This window comes from Rhinolophus ferrumequinum, chromosome 13 (assembly GCF_004115265.2).
Source record: "Rhinolophus ferrumequinum isolate MPI-CBG mRhiFer1 chromosome 13, mRhiFer1_v1.p, whole genome shotgun sequence".
Taxonomy (NCBI): Eukaryota; Metazoa; Chordata; class Mammalia; order Chiroptera; family Rhinolophidae; genus Rhinolophus; species Rhinolophus ferrumequinum.
In genome coordinates this window covers 5,545,080-5,560,876 of record NC_046296.1, presented here as the reverse complement: position 1 = coordinate 5,560,876, position 15,797 = coordinate 5,545,080, and the positions used below count along the sequence as shown (strand labels likewise).

Sequence of the window (15,797 nt, the reverse complement as noted above, 5' to 3'; positions counted from 1 at the left end):
ATAAGGAAGAGACTGTCGGGATCAGGGAGAATTTGAAGCAAATGGAACATTTCCCCACATTGCTCCCTTTCATCTCAAGTAGGGCATAAGCAGAGCATCTCACAGAGCTGGCTGACTCTCTGGGGCTGAGAAGGCAAGAGCCGGGGCTCAGTCTGGCTCCTTCCTGTGAGATACTCAAGAGAAGGCAGGCTCAGTTGGTGGCTGGGACTCCTGCCCCAAATGCCTGGACACCACAGTGGTCCAGCTCTGCCTGATTTGTCCTGGCTCTTCCTTGGCCGGTGGCCTACAAGCCTGACTGGGCTGCCCAAGAGGGCTCACCAGGTCTCCTGGAAGCTGAGCCTTTGCAAATGAATTGCTAGCTTATTAAGCCACACTGACACCTAGTGACCAGCCTCTGGACTCTCAGAGACTCACTGTGGGCTCACTCTGGGTGCATTCATGCACTCTCGGGGGTCGGTCAGCCACACGTCAGGGCTCTGAATCGAAGCCCTTCAACAGTGCTACTTGCCGTCTTCATGGGTGAGAAAATGCCCTCCCGGCTTCTCCCTGCCCGTACCCCTGCGCAGTGTGATAGCCAACAACCCAGGTTAAGGGAACAGTGGCTCCATAACTGACCAGCTCTGAAAAGATGCTCAACTGCTCCAAGCCTCCATTTCCTCATCTGTACAATGTATTAGCACTGACCGCAGAGGGCTATAGCGGGGTTCAAACAGGTTAAAGCTCAAGGTCAGCTCCTGCCTGAACTTGAGTGCTCCATCAACACCCACTGTTAGTCTTGGAAATGAGTCCCTGTCGTAGGGGCCTTCTCTGGTGTCTCAGGCTGGAAGCTTTCTCCGTCTCTGACCTCAGCCAGCCCCAGATGTTCTAGCATCTGGAACTGGCCTTTTCCTGCCTGTGTCTAGTCATGCTTTCTCAGTCAGCAGCCAAGTCTCATCAAGCCCCACTTGGGGCCTTGCCCAACTACTCACATGGGAAAAGCTTGTTGACAGATCAATACAGAATCCCATGGAAACTCTGCATAGATTTCAAAAGGAGAGAGAAAGGATGCTTTTTTTCATGAGAGAGATGTGCTTTATCTCATGGAGGCAGGGGTGGGTTAACAGATGGAAGTTTCCAGAATGGGTTCCTTGGTGTCACCAAGGATTGAGGCTGGCAATGGAACAGGGGAGGGGCCAGGTCCCTCTCCTGATTCCTAGCACAGCCCAGCATCTATCTAGTCACAGACTAGTTTTCCCTGTTAGATTTATTTGACCAAAGGATTCTGGCACATACACAAAAACATTTTAAAGTTTCAAATCTCTATATTTGGGGAGGAAATGGTGTTTGAACAAACCAGAGACCTTTGCCTTGAAATTCAAATCCTTTTAGAAAGCTTTTAGGAGAAATGTGAGCATATATTCTTAAATATTAATCACTCTTTATCCTCAGTGACAGCAAGAAACTGTGCTGGGAACCTGTGTGTCAGGGTGGCCCTTTGCTAAGTGCCCCCAGAAGTGGGGAGACACCATGTCCCCCTCCCTCAAGATAGCCCTGCCCTCAGGTCTTTCACCAAAGTGAAGGCCCAGGTTTCTGTTTCTCTTTTTAAATCATTGGGGTCATTTTCCTAGTGAAGAGTCATAAGGAAGAATGAAAACGGTTCGTTTGAACAAAAAAATTAACTTTATGCCCTGAAAACACCGGAAATAAAAAGTACTGAATTTTTCTCTTCTATTTAGAGCTGTTTAGTCAACTTGATTACTTAAGGGCCATCTGGCATATTTTTGAAGCTAATGCAATAGGGAGAGACTTCAGAATGTGCCACAGAGAGCTGCAGGAGGACCAAGGGCGCCCCAGCTTCATGTCCTGGTACAGCTAGCTATTTTAGGTAGCTTTTGGGCACAGGACTTTGTCGCCTACAGAAGGTACGCCTTCTCCGTGCTGCTCCCTGAGCAGAGCCCACAGCGATCATCAACAAAGAAAACCATTTTCAGCTCCTTCCCAGGATGGAAGGCAAAGCTGCATTGACTTCAGTTCCCTGGCCACATGCGGCCAATGGCAGTGTGTGCCGATCACTGCCGTTCCTCGGAGCTTGGAACGAGGGAAAGAAAACTGAACTGTGGTATTCTCCACTCCTGTTCTAAGAGGTCACTTCTGTTTACTCTCATGTCCCCAAAGTCACCAGAGGAAGAGAGCAGATGCTCTGCAGAGGGCAAAGTTAATTACAGTTCCAGTTCTGATGGGAACTGTCCTCTCCCGATGACAGAAAAGCTTGACCTCACGGCCATTAATTCCTCGTTATAAATAAACGTAGACGATAAGCATTACACGGTTAAAAGTACCATGTCTTCCAAAACACTCACGTCCTTCTGCTGCACTTGCTGACCTTGTTCTTTCTAATTACCACGTTCATGGGGCTCCTTCCTGCAAAGCACCATCACCACGAGTCGAGATCAGTGAGTGCGAGGGTGGCTTCAGGGCTATCCTGGCCTGATCTGCTTGTTTTGCAGAGACCGAGGTCCTGTCAAGTCCTCGCCCCCGGCCCCTCAGACAGCGCCAGGCAGGACACGGCCTGGTCCCCAGTTTCTCCTGTCTCCATGTTTCCCTGGGATTTTCTAAATCCTGTTCTTGCATTGATCACCAAAATTTCTCCCTTAGTCCTTGTGTGTCCTTGGGGACTCAAAATGTCACCTTAGACATTTGGTTCCTATCCTTTCTTCTCCTTTCCCCTTCCGTCTGAGTGGTAGAATCATTTCTTCTTAGGAGTAACTAAAAACTGGGTTTAGTATTTGAATACCTCAGGCATTTAACAAGGTAGAGACTCTGGACTAGAAGAAAAGACATCATGATAGAAATTCAAACATCAACAACCAAGTGGGGAGATGCATTGGGAAGAGAAGCCCCCCAGGTCCCTTGAATCTACGTCATATAAGGCAACTCCCACAATTCTTCATGGCTAAATATGCCTTTCTGGACTTGAGTGTGTGAATAATACTTAAATCAATATGAAATCACCAAGTTTTCCTTTCTCTCCTTTCTGAAGACCAGGAGAAACTCAGGGAGGGTGAGTGACCAGCCCACAGAATACCTGGTGAATAGGTGCTGGGGTAGGGATTCGACCCAGGCCTGTCACGCTGCTGCCTGCCCTTCCAGGGGGTGTCACAGATGTAGTCCCCATGCGGTAGCTCTCACTGCTGCCAGCAGCAGTCCTGCTTTGAAATCGGGGTGGGTGCTGCCCTCCTCACCGACCCACAAGCTTTGATCTCATGGCATCGACTCCTTTGCTAGTGCAACTAAATCTGGTCTCAGGATGTGTCCCCAGGCAATTAACAGAAACCAGATGAGGCAGATAAGGCTGGGCGGACAGCTTGGTGCCTAGAGCTTCCTGAGTTGCTGCTGGTGGGGACAAAACACCTCCATGCTTGGAGTTGCCTCCTGATCTGGGTGCACATGCCGTGGCAGAGCTCCAGCCGGGCTGTCACTGGCTGCCCCCACCCCTACCCACCCCGTTGCATGACAGCTGCTAGGATCCAGGGGCTGGAGAGACGGACTCACTTGTCCCCCTGCGTCCTCCTCCTGTAACTGACCTAAGTGCCTTGAATGCTCATGCTACCTTCGTAGCATACAGAATATTAGGAGGGGGAGGGAATCGTAGCTTTCTAACTGCAGCACGGCCTGACAGCGTCTCTTATATGTATAAAGATGAGACGTGAGTGGTCTCTTACGGGTATAGAGGGAGAATTCAATTAAATGGTTTAGAAATAAAGAGCTATGCCTACATAGTGCAGTCAGGAGACGCAGAGCCACGTCTCTAGTGGCCACAGGGCTCAGTCCGCAGTGGTGTCCTCTTCTACTTTTGCTTTAATCGGTGCCATATGTGAAAATACAGAGGGCAGCTTCATGGAGTGGATGAGAGCAAGCTTTGAAATGGGATGGAATGACATTCAAATGTCAGCTTTGCCTCTTGGCTGTGTGCCCTTGGGGAAATCACTTAACCTCTCGGAACCTGTCTTACAGGGTTGTTACGTGGATTAAATGATAAAATGTATATGGTTGAGATAAAGTAAGCAGTCAATAAATAGCATATGACTTTTGTATGGCATTTGTGAATGAGATGGAGTTGGGAGGAAAGGATAGCATGATGCCACTGCATACTAAGGGATCCAGAACAAAAAGTGACTCAGATAAACAGGAAGGTCCAATACTTACTTCCCACAAATACAGTGTATACGAGGTCTGACAATTAAGTTTACGAACTTGTTGCAGCGATGTTGCTAACCTTTTTTGATATCAGAGGGATTATTCATTGTGAATTTGAACCAACTGGACAAACAGTTAACCAAGTTGACTATTTGGAAGTGCTGAAAAATCTGCATGAAAAAGTTAGACGACCTGAACTTTTCGCCAACAATTCACGGTTCTTGCATCATGACAATACACCAATTCACACGGCACTGTCTGAGGGAGTTTTTAGCCAGTAAACAAATAACTGTATTGGAACACCCTCCCTACTCACCTGATCTGGCCCCCAATGACTTCTTTCTGTACTCAAAGATAAAGGAAATATTGAAAGGAAGACATTTTGATGACATTCAGGACATCAAAGGTAATATGACAACTCTAATGGCCATTCCAGAAAAAGAGTTCCAAAATTGCTTTGAAGGGTGGGCTAGGTGCTGGCATTGGTGCATAGATTCCCAAGGGGAAGCTTTGAAGGTGACCGTAGTGATATTCAGCAATGAGGTATGTAGCACTTTTTCTAGGAAGAGTTCACAAACGTAATTGTCAGACCTCGTCTGCATCAAATAGGGCCGTCTGGCTTAGCAGTAGCTCATTTTATAGGGTTTTGGCTGGTGGTAGTTGGTGATGGGGCATCACCTAACATGAACCCACAAACCTACAAAGACCTCTGGCTTGGGTTCCAGTAATAGCAGGGTGGCCTCAGTCTCCCTGCCCAGGCAGGCAAGAATGCAGGAACCTGCTCCTAGGAGAATGACGGGGATGAGGAGAAGGCTTGAACCTGATGAGGAATGGCTGGGTGAGCTGAGGGTTCTGGCACAGGTGTGAGAGCTGTCCCGTCATAGAAAGTGGCCATAGAGAAGATGGAGTTGCCTGATTCCACTTCTATGTTTCCAGCAGAAGGAAGTAGCCCCGATGTAGGGAAGCTGAGGGAGGAAAGAACCTGCTGGCAGTCAGGGCTGTGCAAAGACGGCCTGGGTGGGCCGTGGCATGGCATCGGGCTCCCTGCTGCTGGAGCCAACCGGGATTTATAGGGAGGAGGCCGGGGTGCAGGCCTCTGGGTCCTCATCACTCACTGGGGAGAAATAGAGCCTTTTCCCCTGACATCAACTCTTGCCTTCTTCTTCAGCCGTATTACAACCTTGTTAAGAAGGCGAATGCGGCTGGAATAGAATGAATTTGTCTTTCCCAGGCTCTTCAAGACTCATGGAATGAAGTGCAGATCCCTCGAGGGCAATATCTACATGCCATTTAATCAAGCTGGTCAAACTTTAGCCCTAGGCGGTTTTAAAAGAAAGAGAAAGAAAGGGACATATTCCCAGACACATTGGTCTTATTCCGGGCATTTCCATAAACACCAGGCTCTGCCGATGTGACTGGTGCTCACCTTGCATTGTGGGTACCTGGCCAGGGAGCACCCATGCTTTCCCCCTGAATTGTGCAGGTGAGCTCACTGCTCCCGTCACCTCTGCATTACAGGGGGTGGCGGTTAGGGCTTGGCAAAGAGGGCACAATGGGTGTGGGTTTTCATCTGAAAGCACTGTACAAATGTGGGAGAGGAGGCCAGGGAAGGCTTCTTGAAGGAGGTAGCACTTTATCTGGCTTTAAGTAGATCGACTTTCTTTAGAAGTAGGCAGCGATACGCTTGAACCAAAACCTTGCTCTGGGATCAAGGTGGAAACAGCTGCTATGGCTAGAGGTGGCGGCCCTGGGACCTCCCCCTCCCAGGGCCCTGATGAGGACCATTTGCCGCTGGCTCACCCCACTCACCGAGCCCACGGCAGTAGCTGGGTCAGGCTTGCTATAAAAGAAAGGCCACGTTGACCCTAAGAGCCAAGATCTGCGGCGGCATGAACTCAAGTGGGGAGCCCCTGGGTTGGAGACCCGCGACGGCAGCTGTCCTCATTAAGCAAGGCATCTGGCCATCTCATTCTTGAGTGTGTCCAGGAGGTGGATGAGCTTGAAATCAATTTAGCCTGCCGCATAGCTGATTTCCTAGGACCCACTCGCCATGCGAGGAGACACCGTCAGAACTGCAGCAAGCGATTGCCATGGAGACCAGAGGACGGGCTGAATCCCGGCGAAACTCCCTCACTGGCCAGCGGTCTGCCAGGTAACCAACTGGTCTCAGCTCTCGCCTTGGGAAGGGGGAAACTGAAGCAGAAAGTAAGCAGATACATCTCAGGAAGGAGGGGTGGGTGGGGTGGGGTTGAGGATTTGGAGAAGGAAGAGGCAGGAACAGAGAAGTCAGAAATCCATCAGTGAGTAAGTTCTTCTGGGGTGAGGTGTTCTGAGCTCAGAAAAGTCTAAGAAAAACTGCCCTTATCTGGAATTGCTTAAATAAAGTGATACTGAGGGACTTGTTCAATTTTGGAAGAATTCAGGAAAAAAAGTCAAGCAGGGAAGGTTCAGAAAAAACGCCCAGCCAGCTGTGGATGACCACTGGGTGGACCACTGTGGCACGGAGACGATAGTGGCACTTTTGAAATAGCCTGTGAAGTCCCCACCAGTACGTGTCTAGACCTCGTAGCATGTGTCCTTGTAAAAGCATTTGAGCGATTACCAGGCTGTCTCCCTTCTGATGACATGTGTACTCCAGCTTCAGTAGCTGTACCACCTGGAGGAAGTCATGTACCTCTTCAAATCTCATCTAGAAGTGCGTCTCACCAGGCCTGCCCCATGGGAGCTGTGGGGGCTGCATCGCAGCCAGGCGCTGACTCATAACAGGGGGCCCTAAATCTGGGCTCATTGTCTCCTTTTACCATTTGTTAAAAACAATGCCATAGTTATGTTACAGGGTTATGTGTTCTACAATTTTTGCTTAAGATTATGGCAAAATTTTCATTTATTTATTTTTCATATATTTCACTGTGGAGGATGCTATTGATGTCCCTTGTCCATTATAGCTGGACAGTTAAGTGTTTTCAGGGTTCTTATCTTACTAATGAAGTGCTGTCTTAAGGCTCATTGATTGTAAGGAAGAGAACACCTTCAAACCAGCTCTAACTAAAAGTACTAGGGCAGGCCCCGGTGGAAGGTAAGATACCGGCCACCTCATAGCAGTGGAGCCAGTGGGGCTCACGCAGGGAGCTGGGGAGGCAGTGCCTTCTCCCTTCCATTTTCTCAGGGAGTTGCAGGTCTTGGTGCTTTTTTTCTGCATCCCTCCTCCGTTTCTGTCTCTCTCTGCTCACATGTCAGCAGGCGCAGGCTGACCATGGCCTTGGTCTTACAATCTTGAGTTGAAACACCCAACCCCCATCTTGAAGTGGCTGTCAGGTCCATCCCTGAACCTGTTGGCTGAGGCTGGAGGGGGTGGTATGGCCTTGGTTTCACCTCCGCAGCAGAGGAAGGATCCGGAAGGGGTGAGTGTCCGGAGAAGATAGGTTGGGCTGGACCTCGGCAGGTCCACAGCAGCAGCTGTAGACATCTGTTCCTGGAATGTTTTCTTGCTTCAATTTATTCCCTTGAGCTAAGGTCATAAGTGTGCAACTAGGGTCAAAGTAAGTGACAATTCATGACCTCATTCTAGGTTGCTCAGAACTGATTTTATTGAGGGCAGTGGCATGTCTTATAGATGCCAAGTTAGGGAACCCAGACGCCGAGATGCAGTGCTGAGCCTCTTCTCCTGGTCCCCTCTGGCAGAGAGGGGGCGCCAGGAGGCAGAGCTGTCGGAAGGTTCCCAGAAATCTGGAGCCAAGACCAGCTCTGAGGACGTGCATCTCAGGGCCTGAGGCACCAGTGGGGTCTGGCTCCAGGAGGAAGGTCAGGGCAAGTTGCAACAGAATTGATGCACAAGCCTGCGGAGAAAATGAGAGTTTGTATAAGAAACCATTAATAAGGCAAAGGTTAGGGGAAGACTCTAAATTGTATCTGGGGGCTTGTTCCTCTAAACCTTACTCTAAATTTTTCACCATTTGCAAATTATATTTTTTATTACTCCCGTGCTTACCAGTTGTGACAAAGAGCTCCTCAGGAGCAAAAGGAATGGGGAGCAGGAAAGCTTGCTCGTGCCCATTTGCAGACTCGTGCCTTTGTAGAGCTGAGGTATTGGAAGGACAAAGCCTAATGAGGACAACATTCCTTCCAGAGGAAACTATGTGGGCCCCAGCAGAGTGAGGTGCTACCTGAACCCAGGGCCCAGAAGGAGACCAGGGCTTTCCTCTCCCTCCTCTGTGCAAGGGCTGCACATCTGTGCCCTTTCAGGTTGTGGCGCCTGATCATGTCGCTTCGTGTGTGGGCCGCCAGGCATTTACACCCCCAGAACCAGAGACCGGACGCTTTCCTGGAGCGTTTCCATGGAGCTGAGCTCAAGGAGGTGTCCAGCCAAGAAAGCAATGTCCAGTCCAACGTGTGTGGCCAGGAGCCAGATGGAGGGAGACGGTAAGGAGCCAAAGGGAGGACGGGCTGCCTGCACCAGACAGGTGGGCAGGAAGCATTGCTCGCTTGTTCAGCTGTGAGCCTCTCCTTAAAGAAGGAGTCTGTCGTGGAGGACGCTCGGTGCTCTAAGTGTCCCCGTCTGAGTCCAAGAAGCCCTGCAGGAGAGAAACCCTGTAACCAGAGTCCCCAGCCTCATGTGACCCCTGAGTCTGTCCTACCCAGAACTCGGCTAGTGTTGCCTGGATTGGTACTTTCAGAGACACGCATGGGGGAGCCTGCCTCACTGATCTCTGTCCACAAAAGGACAGATTCTAGACTGTGCTGTGACCCACCTTGAGAAAAACAGGGGCCTTTATAGCACAAGCCTCGGGGGAAACCCAAATGGTACCCAGTTTTATGTATAGACACACAAGCATTTTTCCGGGGGGAAGGTCCAAAGGTTGGTCAGAATTTTCAAGGGGAACCATCCATGTTCCAGATCAGGTTAAGAACCGTGTGTGTGTGTGTGGGGGGGTGGAGGGCGGGGGGAGAGTGTTTGTTCTTTGACAAGAGAAGGAGCTGTAGAGCAAGGGCTCTGGGGAGCTTGCATGGGCCCATTGCCGACTGGGAGTGTGTGGCCAGTGCCACGTGGGGCAGGCATGTGGACCTATCTGCAAGTGCTGGATGGACATCCCCACCCCACACCCCACGCAGCTGTGGCCTCCCTCCTTTCTTGTCCTTGAGATGTCTCCCCAGCCCATGGACAGGGAGACACTGGGCCACCATGGTTGACTCAGTGGTCACTGAACAGCAGAGGGACCCCCGTGGGGCAGTTGGAGGGGAAGACAGGTGAGCCGTGCAGGGAAGCTGACTTTCTCGTGGCCTCATAAACAGGTAGACTCTTGCTCAGAATCTGCTCTCTGAAAAGAGGGGCTTGAAAAGCTCTTTAGGCCGAATTCCCTAGGTAATGACAAGATTGATAAGATGCGAAGGTGAAAATAAGCATGGTTGTTACAGAACAGATGGTCGCTGCGTAACTTCTAGAGAAAATGCTGTGTGAGTGTCAAACGAGCAGAAGTGCCCTTGGGTGGGCCTCCCAGCCAGGCACACGAGGGCCCTGGAGAATGAAGATCATGATGATGGATCTTCCTGGAGCATCCATTTTACTTCCATATTCGTGTGGGTGTGCGTGGGGTGGGAGGTGCATGTTTATTATAGATATGCAGGAAATTAGAAAAAGTACATGCGTATTTAAGATAAAATGTGAGAGTTCAAGGCGATTTCTTGCTAGGGACCACGTTAGGTGACCCACATTGAGTCTTCTTGCTGGGGAAAGGTGTGATGATTGCTGGCTGGGATGCGAAAGCCCCCTGGAGTGACATTCTGGGGCTCACATTTCCACATGAACTTGAACGGCAAACCCTCTGGCTCCCTGGGCTATGGAAAGGGGACCATGGAGGGCCTGGGTACAGGACATCCCAGTTCCCAGGGCCAGGCATCCCAGACCCTGAGGGGTTCCCTGACTGCAAGGCCGAATGCTATTTGTTGCTGAGCCAGAAGGATGGACTAGAGGGGTGGGGGACTGGGGTGGGAGTGGCTCCTAAGGAAAACGAGAAGGTGGGGAAGGAGGAGGAGAAAGTGAAGGAAAGAGAGGAAAAAGAGGTTTGGTAGCAATTCAACCAGACTGGTTCTGTTCCTTTTGGGGCAAGCAGAGACTTCTTGGCTTATTTGATCAAATTATCTTCTCTGCAGCCTTAGAAATGAATATTAGGCTCTTTGTGCATGTCCCAATGCGACCAGATGAGTGGATGGTTGAGCTAGGACCCCATCCGGGCCAGGCCCGACTATACTATAGAGATCTGGTCACGTCAGCAAGGTTCAGAGTGGGAAGATGAATTTGGTGGTGCAGGATGGCAGCTGATCAATCAGGGAGGCTTCCTGGGGTAGGAGGACTGTATTTTTGAGGTCAAGTCCCATTGACAAAGCAAAGTATATGCAGAGACGGGTCTTAGCCAGCAGAGGTGTGGTTAACACAGGCCACTGAGCACCGTGGAGCTTTTGTTCCTGCACGGTCCCACAGGGAAGTTTTGCTTCCTTGGAATGGTCTGATGATTGAAACCAATCCCCAAACAAGCAGTTAGAGCGCCATTCTGGGTGGGGAGAGGAGACCTGGGCAGGGCGAGCAGAGGTACTAAGGTGGCATTTGGCCGATGGTCAGCATTGTAGGAGAGATGCCGTGCAGGTAAGGCTGGAGTGGCTTTCGTCTCTGGGTCTCCACTGAGTGTCTGCATTGAACGTGGACAGGCAAGCCACCCCCCCGCCAGCTCTGGGAGGCCCGGCTGGCTTCCTTACACCGGCCGTGTCAAGAACTTGATCTCTTGGGGATCATGCCTATCCACCGTGAAGTACTGTGCGATTCAGTTTCAAATAAACACGCAGCTGGGTACACAACCAGCTCTGCCTTCTAGGTTCTCACGTAGATTGGGGGTGGCAGGCCTGGAAGCTTTAAGATGAACGTGAAAGTAGGGGGTGGGGGAGAAGAGACTAAAAACTGGGACAGTTCTGCCATGGTCTTCGTTTGCCCTGCAAATTGGAAATGGCTGCTGTGCGTGAATTTTCAAGGGTGGGTCCCCTTTGAGAGCCAGGCCTGTGTAGATGAGGGTAGCAAGTTGTCACCGCTACTGACGAGTCCATTCTGGTGCAGAAGGCATCTGAGGGCACCCAGAGGGTAGATGTCACGTGAGGTCTACGTCTGTGTCCCTCACGCTGCCTGGCACACAGTTCAGTGGACTGAAGTTGAGTGGAATCTGAGACAGATGCCAGATGGATGCACACGGTTGGTCCGCATTTACTCAGAAGCCTCCGTCTAGCGAGCATTCATCCTCTCTTCCCCCAAGGCTTTGACCATAGCAAACTCGTCACAAAACGTTTTATTCCCTGACAGTGACAACACCCTCTGTTCTTTAAGCTGTATGGAAAGGCCCAGGATGTGGGGTAGGGGCACTGGAATAGCCACCTGGGGCAAATGGTCCCCAGAAATTGGAACTAAGTGCAGGTTCCCACACTGCACCGTCTCTACCTCCTGCAGTGACCGGCCCCGGGCCGGGGACACCAATGCCTGCAAAAGCTCAGAGGAGTGAGTACTTCTGCTGCCCTCAGACACCCCAGCTTTGCCTCCCCCTGAAGTACTCCAGCTTCCTATCCTCCCAAAACATCACTAGACCCTTCTAGAATCCTGTTCCTTTAGTTGGAATTCCATCCTTATGGACAAACGGGGAAAGGAACCTGGTCTGTCTGACTTCCTGGGCAAGGAATTTTATTTCTGTCTTAATTTTCTTATAGATAAAGCAAAGGGGTTGGATTTTGTGTGTGTGTGTCTGTGTGTGTGTGTGATCATACATGTGTGTCAGTGTATGCATGTGCACTATTCTCCCGCCTTCTTCATGGAATACAGTGGGAGTGTATAGGGGAGGGAGTCTCAGTTGGAGTTTAGGGAAAAACGATTACTATCAGCAAAAAAGGCCAATTTCTTGACTTCCAATTGAAAGAGAAATGTGCCAAAGCTTTTTCTTGTTATTTCCTTTTGTGCCTCCGATAGGAATTTTTTCCATTTCTCTCCATAAACCTTAGGTGCACATCAAATCCAGAGACCCAAATGCCAGCAATCAAGAAAAATGAAATTATTTCACCTGCAACGCAGGACTATTGCAATGTGTGCTTGATTGAAAGCCAAAGCTGATATTGACCACCCTTGAGACTGGGTACTGAGTCCCACGGTCAGGGAAAGCCTCAGGGTGCTGGAAACCATGGACAGGGGCCCTGGGGTTCTCTGCGCCTCTGTGTCCTGGGGCTGGGATGTGGGCGAGGATGGGGTGGACTGCACAGTGTTGGCTTCATTGGGCCTCTATACATCTTTTCAGTTGGGCTCATGTCATGGGTCCATACTGCAGCCAAGGACCGAGGGACAAAACAGGAGACTGTCCCCTACCGGGGTCACCTGGACACAGAGATACAGAAATAATTCTTATGGACACCCACCCTCATTCTTCCCCTTCACTTCTGGCATTTTCGCTTGAGTCCCAGGAGTCCTGGATCTCCCTGCCTGATCAAACTGTTCCCAGCCCAAACCAGTATCGTCTTGCAGCTCTGTGTGGGTGTTTTGGGGGCAGTGCTGGGTGGATTTGGGGACGCAGCTGGATGGTGCTGGGTCTTTCCTAGGCCCTTAGCAAGTTGGTAGCCAGAGGAAAGGCCAAAGCCTGTAACCAGGGACCGCAAATCCTGGACACAGAACCTGAACCTGGTGAAATTTAACCCCCAGTAGGCTAGGGGTACCCAATAAGCTTGTGGGCAGCGCCCTCTGTTGGTGCCTTGATGTTAAGACGTCAGTGGCAGAAGAGACTTCAGGGTCACAACACAGTAGATTCAAGAGGACAGAAAATGGGTGGTGACTGTCCTTGCTCTTCTCACTTAACAAGTTTACATAAACTTTTATTTTTATTCAATTCATTCACATATGCGTTGTCGACTTGCAAAACAGAAAAGCACCCATGAGCATACACCAACAGAAACATATACTTCATGTTAACAGTAGAATTCCCTTAAAAGAGAAACTTTTTCTTAACATGTTGGAAAATATACTCCCAAGTTTTTCCTAGGTATAAAAATTAAATAGCTAGGTAGATATATGATGGATAGAATATATTTAAGACATACTGGTTAAGAGCATTTGTAGCCCAACTCAGCCACCAAAGAGCATTGTGCCCTTGGGCAAGTTACCTGACCTTTCTGTGCATTTGCTTCCTGACTTGTAAAATAGGGATTATAGCAGTGCCTTACTGACAGGGTTGTGTGAAGACTAAATATGTTAATATATGTAAAGTGCTTAAAACGTAGTGAATGCTCGCTAAATATTGACTAGTGTGGGAAGCTGAATAATTTCTCTCTCTCTGTCTCTCAAACACACACACACACACACACGCGCACACACACCAAATATCTCGATGTCCTAATCCCTGGAACCTGGGGACACGTGACCTTATGTGACAAGGAGGACTTTGCCGATGTGATTAGGTGTAAGAACACTGAGGTGGGATCTGATCGAGGTGGGCCCCATCTAATCACATCATCCTTAACAGTAGAGAACCTTTCTCAGCTGCAGAGGACCAGAGAGATGGCATCTCGAGGGGAACTCAGCCTGCTGCTGCTGGCTTTGAAGATGGAGGAAGGGTACGAGGAGCCCAGGGTGCAGCAGCCCTGTAAGCTGAGAATGCCCTCAGCTTACAGCAAGCGAGACAATGAGGACATTTGTCCTGTAATTGCAAGGAATTGGATTCTGCCAATAATTCAAATAAGCAGGAACCAGATTTTCCCCTGGACTTTTCAGAAAGTGTCACAGCCCTGTGACACTGATTTTAGTCCGGTGAGACCCATAGCAGACTTCTGACCTACAGATTGGCAAGATAATAACTGTGGGTTGTTTAAAGCCACTAAGTCTGTGGCAATTTGCTCTGGCAGCAGAAAATGAATACAGCGATTATTATAAATTCTTGTGTAGTCTGCTTTGTAATTTAGCTAAATATCAGGACCATTTTCCCATGTCACTGAATATTCTTCCACAACATTTCAAACGGCCTCGTAGAATCCCACTGTTGATGATGATTCTCCTACTGTTGCAGGATTCAATTGCTTAGTCTTTTGACTGCATATGGTGGTAGTAATTATTCTGTACGCATGTTTGCACACGTCTCCAACTATTTCCCTAGGGAGTGCTATGCAAAGTGCGTTGATCTTTTTCAATGAGTGGTTAGTTAGTTAGCAGATGTTTATTTGTCATCCCGGGCCTTCCTCCAGGGTGTGGAACAGGGACTCTGCAGCGCCCGTGGATGATTCTGGCGGGGGCCCTTCAGGCAGGCCAGTCCCTTACCTTCCACCTTGGTTTTTCAATGGGTGGTAATGTGTGCCTTGCCGAACAATTGTAACTATTCATGGATAGCCTGTATGACAGTGCCTGGTCCTAGAAGATACCCAGTAAAGAAGAGGAAGCAGAGTAAAGCCACGTGTTGAGGAGATGGCTACACTCGCAGCATCTTCCTGTCGATACTGACAAAAGGGGGAGCTATTCCACCCCCAGACCTCAGATGACGAAGACGAGCCACTGTGTGCCCAACCTGTTCTCACTGCTGTCCTACCGCCCTGGCTTTCGCATCATGGCCCGGTTTTCATTTGACGCAGAGCTAGGTTTCAAGAACAACAGGCAGGCCATCCCCTTTCCTTCAGATCAAAGCGCTTTACAGGTGACTTCCAAGAGTCTCAGTGACTGTTCTACCCTAAATGTGTGGATTTGGGTTTATTTCCCATTGCCTCAAAACACCTCCAGTCTCAGCAGTTTGTGACTTCCTGGGGGCTCCTGAAAATGGGTCAGAAATTGCATAGCACTAGGCTGGACCACTGTGCACCCTTCACTGTACACAGAAAGCATTGCTGGCTGGTTCACCTCACACTTCAGGAATAATAACAACAATAGAATGATGAAATCAGTGACCTTATCTCATGCCAGTGGGCTAAAAATAGCCACTTCCTACCCCACGCCCTCTCCTCCATGTCACTCCAGCCTGCCCTCCATGTGGTAGTGTCTCTGCTATATGAACTCTGCTAAGTGTCACCCTGTATCATCCAGTGACAAGGCGGGCAAGGAGGAGAGAGAGAAAAAGGAAGAAGAAAGAAAGGAAAACTGCGTAAAGCAACAGGAGTAAGTACTGAGCGCAACTGCCTATAAAGAGGGGTGCACTGGTGACGTGGGGCCTGACCTGCCCAGGGCCCACGACCTGAGTATGAGAGTGACGCCATCAGGCCTCAACATATCCCTACAGAGGGGCCTGCTGAGGACTCAGGTGGGGATCAGGCTTCTGCGGTCCTGTGAGGGTCCCGTTGTGCCAGGAGAGTCCTGCCCAGCTCTGGGACCCCACAGGGGGCTCACAGGTAGAGAGGATGGTCTGCAGCATTGGGAGAACAATTAGGGGCTGTCCTGTGTACCTGCTCCTGTGCCCCGCTCCCCGGCATTCTATTTGCCCACACGAGGTCCAGGTAAGCGGAGGCCTTCTCCTGGGCACTAGAAAATTCTATAGTCATAAACCATAATCCAAGCCCAGTGGTGATGAGTTGGGAACAGTGCAAAGCACTTTTGCTGAGCAGATAGTCTTGCACTTGCTGAGTCCAGACGAGGGCGG

General features: G+C 49.9%; 1 protein-coding gene across 5 annotated transcripts in view; it reads left to right on the top strand.

Moving 5' to 3' along the window:
* The window catches only part of CNGA3 (cyclic nucleotide gated channel subunit alpha 3), a 41,572-nt gene that overhangs the window by 12,069 nt on the left and 13,706 nt on the right, over positions 1 to 15,797 (top strand). For 2 of the 5 annotated variants that reach the window (XM_033124221.1, XM_033124219.1), the window contains exons 3-5: positions 6,215 to 6,328; positions 8,419 to 8,595; positions 15,248 to 15,319. The exons of 1 other annotated variant lie outside the window; for it this stretch is intronic. In XM_033124221.1, the coding sequence (XP_032980112.1) occupies positions 6,215 to 6,328; positions 8,419 to 8,595; positions 15,248 to 15,319 (363 nt within the window). The remainder of the gene's footprint in view (positions 1 to 6,214; positions 6,329 to 8,418; positions 8,596 to 15,247; positions 15,320 to 15,797) is intronic. 2 more of the 5 variants (XM_033124220.1, XM_033124222.1) reach the window with 2 other exon arrangements.